Genomic DNA, 13,238 nt, shown 5'->3' on the forward strand with positions numbered 1-13,238 from the left:
CCTTTTCAATTATATCTATAATATCTTTTTAATATATTAATATAATGTCAGTGCTAAATAGAGGAAGGACCCAAATTCATAATCGGATTAATATTACTCGAGATACTCAATTGCCATATTCGTTGTGTCATTCAGCAATGATAATTTGACATCCTGTGCCAATAATTAATAATGTATTAACTTGTTTCAAATTGTATATAAACACAATTTCTGAATGATACATACATCATTATTTGACTGTATTCGTACACTCAATCAACATCACCATCGTTTACTCTGTCACCTGTTCGTACGTGCAGTTGCAAGGTATGATAAGCTTGTTGTATTAATGCATTGTATTTCAATAGTTGTTCTATGTCACTGAATGTATTACATATAGCGCATATATACAGTACATTTTGTGTTTCAAGTTGTATTTTACTGAATTTTCAACTAAATGCTGGATTTCAAATATTAGATAAAGCTGACTAATTTATCGCTTATTAGCTAGGCACATTTTGCGCGATAGGTGTATTTAACTATCCCCAGTAAGAAGAAACTTATGAATTCTTTCTTTTTATCTGTATATATTGTTCTGTTAAATCCTTCCGTATTTTATAGATGATATGATGAATTATATCACAAATCATTTTATCACAAATCATCATTTACTAATACTGACATATCTTAGGGTTCAGTGTTTGCCATCACCATGGTTTCTATAAAGGTCTTAATTAATGCATCATGATAATATGCGACAGTAGTCTAGAACAGGCTGGAGACTAGAATCTTGTGATTGAATGTTCCTATACAATCAATTAGTGATGAAAGTAAAAGTCATTATTATAGTTCTGTCACCGTAACGCCGTAACGGTTCTATGTCACTGAATGTATTACATATAGCGCATATATACAGTACATTTTGTGTTTCAAGTTGTATTTTACTGAATTTTCAACTAAATGCTGGATTTCAAATATTAGATAAAGCTGACTAATTTATCGCTTATTAGCTAGGCACATTTTGCGCGATAGGTGTATTTAACTATCCCCAGTAAGAAGAAACTTATGAATTCTTTCTTTTTATCTGTATATATTGTTCTGTTAAATCCTTCCGTATTTTATAGATGATATGATGAATTATATCACAAATCATTTTATCACAAATCATCATTTACTAATACTGACATATCTTAAGGTTCAGTGTTTGCCATCACCATGGTTTCTATAAAGGTCTTAATTAATGCATCATGATAATATGCGACAGTAGTCTAGAACAGGCTGGAGACTAGAATCTTGTGATTGAATGTTCCTATACAATCAATTAGTGATGAAAGTAAAAGTCATTATTATAGTTCTGTCACCGTAACGCCATAAGTTACAGCGTGCCGTAATTTTGCGGTATTTTACGGGGTTTTCATCCTACCATATTGGGAAATGCTGCCACCAGGGTTTGACCGGTCTCCATACACAGAAGGTCGTCGATTCTGTTCTAAACTTTTTAGATTTTGGCATTCTCATGATGTATCCTTAGTAGGAAAAGATGTATAATAATAAGGTTATTACGAAGGTACCTCAATTATGGACTCAGACAGTACGCTGTCGCATCGACCTCTGCTGCGTGTCAGTCGATACTGCCGCTGTACTGTCTTCGTGCATACTTTGAGTTGTCTTCGTAACAACCTCATATTATATAACTAGTGTGAATACAACATGTGACACCTGTTGAAGACTATTTACTGGTTACAGTTGCATAATTCGTGTTTATGGTGAAATAAATAAATAAATAAATAAATAAAGAAATACGGAAACAAGATAGCTTGATATAGAAAATTGTAATCATAACAAGGTTTCAGGAACATTTAGCATGTCAGCTGGATCGCAAGAGTGCACCGGAGCCGCATCCAGAATCGACACGTTTTCTAAACAGCATAACTAATCGTTTCAAGCTTGTCGGCAGCAGTCGTCGGTTTCACGGCGACTCACGCATTTTTCTGAGGAACAGCGGTTCTCGTCTAAATATTTTGTATGTAAATGAATCGTCAACTTCACCTGGTACACGAGTGTCGATTTTCCCATTATTTTCCTATGTTCACCATAGGCTGGATAGCTTTGTCAAGTCAGAAAACAAATGAAGGGCCGCTCTCTTGTATGGTACTTTCAGATTCAGTCCACTTGGTGATTATACGTGTATCAACACGATTGAGGATGGACTTTGTCTACCTCAAACAATTACACAATCTCGGAAAATTCACCACTTTGTTCAACAACGTTTTAAGTGATTATCCACAAATTAAAATTCAACTAAACTACCTAAGATTTGTTACTTTCCATTCAAATTCAAAACACTGGTGGCATATTCACCTTTTTTGTAAGAATATACTTATGGTTTGAATGACCAAGTTCTTAAATGTAAAATTGTTAACAATCGGATAAATGTGATTTACATTGAACAATGATAACGTAATAAATAAAAAAAAAATTCTAAGGGTCTAGAAAATTGATTTGTTATGGCATGTAATCTACATCATGTTTAACATATATCTGCAATAGAAAAATGTCGGTCACGTAACTTTTCCCGCTATATTTTTTTCTCTGTAAAAACGATCATCGCTGTATGAAGCACAACCAAATAAGTGGTTTCTGATACGGTATCTGCGGGGCTTCTGGGAGCTACAATGTCCTCTGAGAAGCTCCGCCGATTCCACGAATTATCTTTTATTGAGGTTACAGGGAAACTGCCATTTTTATGTCCGATTACAAACAGATTCAACTTATCAGGTAGAAAAAATAGATGCAAGATATTTGAAATATTGATGAAAATTGATTCAAAGTTCAGGGAGCCGAAATTCCTGTCTTTTCAGTGATTTCCAATTTGTAATTAGTGCCAGAAGGTCAAAGTCAACACTGAAGCGATCTTAATTATATTCACGCAGTTTGATATCGATGGTTTGACGTAATGGCATTTTACTTAGAAGACTGTGTATCGCTGATCCATCGTTTTAATAACGTTGCTTAGTTCCGATGTTGTGAACTACGGCTGATGGTGTTTTCAGAGCGATACACTGAATATGTTTTCGGCAGTGGCTAGCTTTTAATTCAGTACTATTCTCTATGATTTATCTTTATTATTTAGAAAAAAAAATCATAATAAATCATTGCAGCTATAATGCAAGTCGTTCTGTGTTTACATCGACAAAGAAACGTGATACAGCAACATTTTATGGCCAGCAATTCTGTGAAATCGACACGACGCTAGGTCAGCAGAAACCTTTCTATAATGTCTAAATATGTTCAAATGTTTCAATGTATTTTCATGTCTTATATTTATATAGCAATTAACGTCATTTGGAGTTAAAAATAGGTTTCCAATTTGTTTTAGTCTGCAGGCAAAAACGAGACGGCGCATTGAATTTTCAGCTCATGAATATTCTTCATAATTTGCATATCTCGCATAATTTGCATATTTCGCTACTCGGAGCTCCATGGAGCTCCTCGGAGGAGAGAGCAGTTATTTGGGCTCAGCGAAAACCGCTGGCCTGATTTTGATCACTAACCTTAATGAGATGCCATAATACTTAAGAGTATTCACCAAACAAACGGCGTAAATCGTCTAGCTTTCTGTCATACTCTCAAGAAAACAATTTCTGACCTTGTTGACAACCAGCCGATTTATTGCGAGGGACTGTAACTGTTCTCTAAACTGTCAGCTGGATTGGAAGAGTGGACTGGAGCCGCATCCAGAATCCCTGCATTATAGTCGTTATACAGTTTTATGTGAATGTGATGTTTAATTCATTTTATTTCGTGACATTGTTTGTTCTGTGGTGTTTTTCTCGATTACTTATTGACAATAGAGAATATAAAAATAACATTCGTGGTATACAGATTTCCGTTGATTTTGACAACGCAGTGTGTGTGTTGTTCTGCGTTTTCATATATCTTACTGTATTGCTAACTTTCGCTCAGTCTGCTTCTGATTATTGTTTTTCGAATTCACCACTGTATATTTTCCCATCGACATGGGTTTCTCTCGGCCTGTCTTTCCCAAAATGTAGCCATTATTCTCCAATGCCTTTTCTATGTTCTTTTTTCGTCATTTTGTGCCATTCGCGCTCGTGTTACTTCTACAGGATGCCCCGGTCGTTTAATTCGTATATTTCTATACCTGTCTAGTTGTGCATCTGTGATTAATATGAAATAAATCACCTCGTATATTGTCAATTAGCTAATCAAGTGTCTGCCCCTCAATCTATGAACATATCTATTTGCAGTCTGTGGAAGCACATATTTTAACATTGCTAATAACCATGTTGTGAATCATGGATCATTTCTCTCTGTATACCCAGTTTGTAGATTTTTGTTTGTGTGTTTGTGATATCCAACTATATGTATTTTGTGACTGCATACTGAAGAAAATTGACCGGATAAACTTAAATCCGCTATGACATTATATTAACCTCACATACACATAGGTAATTGACAAGATAACATTTCAACTACGAAAACATACGGCGACGGGCTTTTTCGTATGTTGCTCCGATCAGTTGGAACGAAATGTCACTGTCCCTTCGTTACTGCTCACCAACAGCTGCTTTTATGGGTCACTGAAAACAATCATGGTTTTCATTCAAAATTGTACGGTAATTAAAACTCTGTACAGCACTCTGAGACATAGTGTAGTAGAGTATTGAAAAAATAATATATAAATATTATTACCCAGGCTACACATTTGATTACCATTTTTAATCAAGGAATGTGCATAAATTGAAAATCAGTAATTTACACACGTTGTATGTTACCACGGAGCTACCACGGACTTGGAGAGAGCTTTTGGAAAATAATAAACAAAGCACACACTATATATTAACAACACATGCTATTTTCAGTATATATTATTATAGAACCAGAATAACTTTTCTTTTTGTCTCACTGTGTTATTCTCAAATGAAATAATAATATATATTATGTGTATGTAATATATAAATCTATTTGCATATATAATATTCGTAACTGCTCCGTACGTGTATATATAACTTTTAATTTAGCTTGTGAGGTCATTTGATACAAAGCTCATGCACATTGTCACATTAGGTTATTTCGTTGTAATCACAATATTTTGTGTTCCATGAACCATACATTAAGTGTTTTTTATTCGTAATCTAGTCCAAAAATGGTACACAAGAGCATCTATGACCTTTGTAGCATACAGTTATATTGTTTTGATTTGTTTTATTCCATTTCATTTATGTGATTTTTGCTGATTGTATTGTAGATGTTACTTGCTATATATATCTCAGTATCAGCCGCCCTTGTTGTATCAGTAACAGGATCAACACTGCCTCTGCCCAAGCAGGTTTGTATACACATACCAGTAAAATGTCAACCGTCTGTAATTTACAACAGATAGATAATGACCAGGCTGCAATCGTCAAAGCAGTCGTACTCGACGATTTTTTCACACACATGACTTCCAATTTAATATTGAAATATGTTGTCATTCTTGCAGGAGGAAAAATCACTCTGGACCTCTCCGAAAGATGTCAGTAAGTTAATGTTTCCTTGACTATCGTATGCGTATAGTATGTATTTAGAGCAATTCATTCTGGAAGTCAGGATTTACTTGTGGCTGTTGTCATTCACTCTAGTCGTGTAAATATGTTGATAACGCAATTCGGAATGCTTGCCATTTTTTTGTATTTGTCGATAATACAGTGGGTCGAAACTGCTTTTATGGGTTTTACATGTTTGAAACAACGCAAACGCGTAAAGTTCAGTGTAGAAAAATAATTTTAATTAGGGTTAATTTCTTTCATTTTCGTTCGATTACAATTATATGTAAATTTATGTTGACCTATGTACATTTGCTTGGAGATACTGGTTTTTAATCCAGATTTATGATCGAAAGAAATTGCTACAAATATTATGTGCGATAACATTATTTAAACACCGAATTGCGAGCCTCAAAACCAAAATAATGTTATTGCACTGTTTTCTAATTGCGTTTCATATTATAATTGCAGTCGCTGGTACAATACGACGTACACGTCAATGTTCTCTGCTAGATGGAGCTCAAAATTATGTTGTAAATTTTATGAGATAAAGTTTGACATGTGTTTACATTAAGGATTGTCATTAATTGTAAATAAACTAGTAACAATTGTTGTTCATCCCTCTTAGAGACCCAAGAAGATAGAGATTTGGGAGGTGAGTTGACGTATTCATATAAAATAAGCATACAAATATATATAACTGCATTTATAACTATGTTGTCAAATCTAATTTTACGAAGTATGTGGGAAAACTACAACATAAATAAGGTTCATGACTATATGTTATAAAACACGCATTGTAATAAGTGGGCCGAAACGTTTTATCATTATTTAGTTTAGGTGTGATTATTTTCCGCCATAGATGGACACACATTTTTTTGGATCCCAGCCGATCTGAGTTTTTGCGTAGAGATTTCATTTCCAAAATCAATTAAAATGAATTATTCATTATCACAAACATTGATGTACCAATATGTTGGTATATCTTAAATTGTGTATGAACATGGGGTTCTATAAATATCATTGATATATTTTAATTTTGTAAAATGAATCTTTTAACAGTTTGCTAAATATTAACCTTGTAGATTAAATTTGATTCTCCTGTGAATAAAATGTATATTAAGATACATTATACACATATAAACTACTAAAAAGTGATGCGTAACGCCATGCAATCAGGTGATAATAACTATTTAAGATGAAAAGAACGGAAGATGTGGTCAGTGATTATTTGCATCAGTACAATGACTGAATGGCTAGTACTTAGTATACTGACTAGGATATATTAAATAAGCATAACTTTTTGTTCTTATACAGACAAAGCTTGTGCCTTAATGGGAGGAGTATGCCGACCATATTGCAATACTGAAATAGAACGCCAAGGAAAGATTGGCGTATGTACTGGCGATTATGTATGCTGCAAAGGTTTGTGATATTATTAATGAATTATTCTTGATCTACACATATCTACAAACTTGGTATTATTGTAACACTTTAATGTGTTTCTATATCAAATAGACAATGATCTACAATGTGTATATTCGCAATGATTAGCCTTTCCTATGTGAACGTGTTCAAATATTTGTTTTAGCAATTTTGAAATTGCCTGACATTTTTTGTATGTAATTTGATGCGTTATGCTATCAGCAATATTGGCTAACATAATAATGATATACAATTTATATTGGAATTCACTGACGCCCACATCTTTATTGGTACATGATTCGTAACATAATTATGACATGAATTTCTCTCGCACTATAACACGTAAAACAAATTAGTTGTTTATTGTGACAAATGCTTGTGTTAACCAACAATTAAACATTCCTGAAATTGTTTGCCATCTACAGGATATCGTAATACTTTACAACAAGGTAAGTTCTAAATTTTATGTTACTGTGATGCGATCTGTGATACTACATTTGCAAACAACGATCAGTGTAAGGTCCAATAAACGGAGCTTTAAATATGCATACAAATAAATGAATGTGTCGATCAACAACGTAACAACCTGGAAGAATTCCATTGATTTCTAGGAGTCGTCCAGTTGACACATATGGTGAATCTGAACCATATGCCTATCAATACCCAATTTTCTATTATCGCATTCGAGCTTTATACCTAGGACACCAGACACTGTAGTTTATGATGAAAGACACTTCCCATTGCAGATAAAAGAAATATTACAATGTTCTTAATATAGTATATTTTACATCTGCTTTACAGCGAATGTCCAAATATTCACTTAATAAGCTACTCAACGAAAATTTAAATGGGATATACTGGCATAATTCAAAGTCGGTTTTCGAAATTTTACCTAGAAAATGTACAAACTAGTGCATGATGAAATCGTTATTCCTTTCTAAAATATAACTAAGAAGCAAATTTGCGCTTTTCTTGGATCCCTCTCACACCAGAACAAGCGTGTAGCCATATATGTTTTAATAATTGTTGTTGTGTGCATTTCAATAAGTCTGTCTGTCTGCAACATACTATGTGCTGATTAACAAGGTGCAATCGAGTCTAATAACGGTTTATATTTGTCTCTAGACTCTGTAAGTGCAGAAATGGGCGATCCTCATTTCCAGACACTAGATGGAACAAAATTCAAGTTCGATGGACATGATGGTTGTTCTTATGTGTTATTGCAAGAGTGCATTCATGTGCCTACATTTGTTGTTACTGTAAGACATCGCTATGTTCAAATCACCAACAAAACTGGTGTCTCTGAAGTGATAGTCTATGCAGATGGAAATTCCGTTACAACAAACCTTGACATGGATGTGTATGTAAGTAAAATGAATTGTAAAATTCATTGTATATTTTCAAAACAAAAATAACAAGTCTTGAAATAATATCTTCTCTGTTGCTGCTATGTAAATGTATATTTTACCCACGTTATCACTGGCTAGAAGTATCTGTGTTTTATATACAGTCGACTTATAAATTGAACTCATAGGCAATGATGTTAATTTAGATCTAAACTCGCTATGAGTCAAACTTATCTCTCTCCAAAGGATAAGTTGACGATAGTGCGCAGTTTGCAACATGCTATCATATAATTCATTTGCATCATTTATATACCCATTTGAATGATTATACAGCACATGCTGTATCTGGTATTCTGACTGTCATGTGTTGGACATAATTTGCCGCTGAAAATTAACCCATTACCTAATAACTACTTTCATTTAGTAATTCTGCTAATCAAAGTATTTTTTTTTTTGGATTGTTGTGTCATAGATATTTTTTCCAAAATTGGGTTTCAATTGGATTGTATTTTATACAAAATATATATGCACCAAATAGATGGTGGATAAAGCCGCCTCGTGGCAACCCCATTAAGTGTGGCTGTTATACTAAAAACAGCACGCGTACTCCTGTGTTTAACTATACAATCATTTTTTAAATGTTGTTTTTCCTTCTATATTTAGTTTACTAGCATGCATATATTACACATCTATTATTGTTATTGACAGTTGAACAACCGAAATATAACCGAACCATTTCCATGGAAAAATGGTCATTTAAAAGTACACAAGTATACTGAATATGTGAAAATTACCATGGACTCCAAATTCTCTTTAATGTGGAATGGCAAAGGACGCGTGGCACCAACCGTTGATTCATCTATGTTTGGTAAAGTGTGTGGTTTAATGGGCAACGCCGATGACAATCCAGATAATGATATGCAAATGAGAGTGCCAGATGGAACACTGAAATTAACTGATGACGTAAACAGATTTGGAGAAAGCTGGCTCGTTCCTGGCAGGTAATTATGTAAACTTGATTTTTCAGTTTAGATATCTGAACATACTGTTCACGAATGATTAGAATTAATTTTGTAAAATCACTCAAATTAATAAAATGTTTTTCTGGATTATCGTATTTGTAGCTGCTAAGCATGGTCAGATGAGACGCTCTACGGAAATGAATACGACGGCACTTGCATGATGTAGACGCTAAAGTATCCAGTGCTCAGCAAAAAACCAACGCTATTTTCAGTTTTCGGGTGATTCAATTTGGGATGGTATACAAAATAAAGTTTGAGAAAATTAGGAGGCTATGTATGTTATTCATTCGTTTTTAATATCTCATGCCGAAACATGCCGAATCACAACTACTTTTAGTGATATGGCTAGTTTCAATGCACACATTGTTATGTATGCAGTTTTTACCCTCCCTCACACCATCAACTAGAATCAATAACAACACTTAAACCTTCATCGTTTACCACGAAGGTTTATTTTCTTTCTTAAAAAAAAATGATTGAAATAACAATGCATTCGGACCCCTAATAGTAATAAATGAACTATGATCCGATACGATTAATATGTATCGGCACTTAAAAGTGTCTGTGTATCACTATTGGAAAACAGTAAATCTGTACTAAATATAACACAGCAATGTCAATGCTAATTTGTAACACATGCAAGAATACAATACACAAAAAAGCGTGTGACCATAACAATTGCAGAGTTGTCAGCACGCAAATGTCAACGGATAATAATAAGCGTGTGAATGTGTGCTCGGTCTGTAATGATATATGGGAGTTTATCATTTCTCTAAAAACAACTTATAACGAGATATTTGTTTACGTTGTTTTGTCAATATATGGCGAATACGAACCCTACTGGACACGTAACATCACTTCAATGATCAGTGTTATCAAGTATCTCGTTCCCCCAGTTCAATCTATTTGCAATATTTCCCATCATTTGCATACAAGAAAAAGAAGAATTGATTTTTAACATAAACTTTAATGCACCTTGTAGACATTTTACATATGAAATATTACTCGACACTTTTTATTACTAACAAGTAGAGACCAGCTGTTTATATTAAATACTGTAACTCAGTGTCATTTACTTTACATAAAACTTCGTTATGGCAACAACATTTCTGAAATAGATTCAATTTATTTAAAAACTTGGAGTACTGAAATTCAATTAAAATACGTTTTTTAATAGGTAGTTCAGCACGGGCAAGGCTATTAAAACTATTAAAATGTGTTGTGTGGATAACAATTTTAGCAGTTGTGAAAATATAATTAATTAACTGCTGAGGTACTTTATAACCCTATTAGGGGTTGGTCCCAAAATAAACCACAATAAAGGAATACTATCACTCTCAGACAAGCGTTTTGAAAGATCAATCACAATCTTTAAAACCGAGTCAAGACGCGAACATTCAAGAAAGAAGTGCATAAGATCGTCTGGAATGTGTCGACAGTAAGGACATTCATTACTGTCATTACTGGTGTATCCGACTATATGCATGAACTGACCTGTAGACATCGCCCCTTTAAGTAGGCGCCATTGAATATCATCTTCTTTTTTGTAAATGGGAGGATCATAAATACAATTAAAATTCGGTTTGATGTCAGCGGGTATATCTAAATAATCTCTCTACACTGTATCCAACCTCGCATTATTCAAAGCTATTGTCTTAATCAATAACTGATATATAGCGCCTTTCTCAAATTTGTAAAGACAAGTTGATTCGTCATTCTCTACCTCTGTTTTACAGAGTAAAGTGAAATAACATTTAACTGCTTTAAGTGATTTTGGTGGTTCGGTTTCTTCACGGAAATACTCCAAATGAGCCATATCTTCAAAACTTTGTAAAATACCTTTATGAATCAGATTTAACTTTTATGTCAAAACCCGACGGGAGTAAATAGCCACTGAGGGCGCAATTTCAATTTTCAACGGCGGTGAGTTTGATCAATCAAATCCACAATTGTAGTTAACCCTGCTTCCGAGAAGCAGTCCAAGTCAGAGGGGAGCTCAGTAACAGGGTGTAAAACGAACGGGTTATTAAGCAATGGCTCATTGAAGTACTCATGACTTTCTGTAGGTTTTGAATGGCGGTTGAAATACACAGACTTACATGCATTAAACTAGTCACGGTAAAAGACTGGCAAGTAGGTATTAACAGGAATATCATGGTAATTAATGGCAAAAAATTGTTTAGTGTAATTCAAATTCCCGATTTGTTTGAGATTAAAGCCTGCAAAACAAAAACTTGGATGTTCAAGTTCAGAGTACAGGTAACGCTGGAGAAACTGTAGCCCAAAGGCAGTAACAGGCGATACTAGGTGCACGAGACCCTGTTTCCCGTCTTTAACAGGTTGGTATATGACGTCTCGTGGGACCCAGTGCCGTCATTGCCACAAGAAATCATTAAATTTAATCTGCAGCATGTCAAGTACGTCGATAGAGGGCGACATACTAATAAGTCGATGCCATAGTTTTGACGCACATAGTTGATTAATAATCAGAACTCGCCCACGATATGATAAAGCTCGAGCAAACTGCTGCCAGTGGTCAAGTTTAGTGTCAATGGCGTTAACAGTATCTTTCCAGTTATTATAGTTAAAATCAGCAGAATTTCCGATATACGTACCGCAAACTTTAGCCCTTGATTATTCCAATGCATGTCAAACGGTCGATCATTGCGCCACTTCCAACTACCAGTCCAGAGACCTTCCGATTTCTGCATATTTATTCTAGCATTTAAAGCGTGTTCATAAGTATTCAGCCAGTGCAGCAAACTTTCAAAATCCTTATCGCACGTAATAAAACCTCAACATAATCTGCATAGACGGATAAATGTGATTTCATTTGTCTAGGACCTGGCAGTTCAAGACCACGTGTTCCATTCTTATGACGAATTTTATTGAGTAACGGTTCGATCCACAGTGAGTAAAGTTGTCCGGACAGGGAGCAGCCCTAATGTATACCACGATCGAACTCAAGAGGCGAACTGAGGGCGTCGTTAACTTTCACTAAACTTTGCGTGTTTGTATACAATGTCATTAATGCACTTAATAAAATAGTCGCCAAATCCGAACGCATTTAAGGTATTTAGTAAATAACTATAATGCACGCGACCGATCGCTTTCCCCTGATCAAGTGAAAGAATCGCGAGTGGAATATTTTGTTGATTGGCATAACTAATTGCGTCGCGTATTCAATTAATGTTATCAGAAATATTCCGACCTGGTATTGAATAACTTTGATCTATGTGAATTACTTTCCCAAGAACACCACGCAGCCGCATAGACAAAGCTTTTGTAAGAATTGTGTAGTCACTGCATAGAAATGAGACTGGTCTCCAGTTTTTCATCAAGTTTGTATTACCCTTCTTAGGCAATAGTGACAAGACAGCTCGCGACAAGATATTGGTAATATAATTTGCCTGCATTAATAGAGGCAGAAAAAAAACTTTAAAATAATCACGTCCGATTAACGGCCAGAAAGTTTTGTAGAACTCACCCGGGAGCCCATCAATACCATGCGACGCATTACTATTCAATTTTTTAACAGCTATGGTGAGTTCATGAAATTGTATTTCCATATCAATGTTGTCTCTACTCAAATCACTGAGTTGAGGTAAGTCATCTAAAAGTTTAGTTTGCGAGTCTGGCGTATACAGGTGTGAATGGAAATCTTTAACGATTTTTCTATTTTCAGTTGGGTTTTCCGTAAGTTGACAAGTTAACAACTCAGTTTTTTCCTCCCCTTATGACGTTCGAGTTCGAAAAAAAGGACGTTGCTACATCGCTTTCATTGAGTTGTTTTAATCTCGATCTCACGATGGCGCCCTGCTCCCGTGTTTTAATCAGTTTCTCTAACAGTTCCTTTTTTTCCTTGATGCGAGTTTCTACATTTGCTTCAGTGGATCGGCTGTTCTCGAGATTACACA

At 34.7% G+C, this 13,238-nt stretch overlaps 1 protein-coding gene across 1 annotated transcript; it reads left to right on the forward strand.

The window, feature by feature from the left end:
• The first annotated feature begins 244 nt into the window (after positions 1–244).
• LOC146745931 (BMP-binding endothelial regulator protein-like) lies at positions 245–9,586 on the forward strand. The gene is made up of 9 exons (XM_085499653.1): positions 245–306; positions 5,252–5,332; positions 5,486–5,522; positions 6,157–6,183; positions 6,846–6,953; positions 7,379–7,402; positions 8,079–8,317; positions 9,008–9,300; positions 9,424–9,586. The coding sequence occupies exons 2-9, from the start codon at positions 5,252–5,254 to the stop codon at positions 9,428–9,430; spliced, it is 816 nt and encodes a 271-aa protein (XP_085355779.1). The 5' UTR covers positions 245–306; the 3' UTR covers positions 9,431–9,586.
• Positions 9,587–13,238: the final 3,652 nt, after the last annotated feature.

This window comes from Saccoglossus kowalevskii, chromosome 5 (assembly GCF_978046115.1).
Source record: "Saccoglossus kowalevskii chromosome 5, keSacKowa6.1, whole genome shotgun sequence".
Lineage (NCBI taxonomy): Eukaryota > Metazoa > Hemichordata > Enteropneusta > Harrimaniidae > Saccoglossus > Saccoglossus kowalevskii.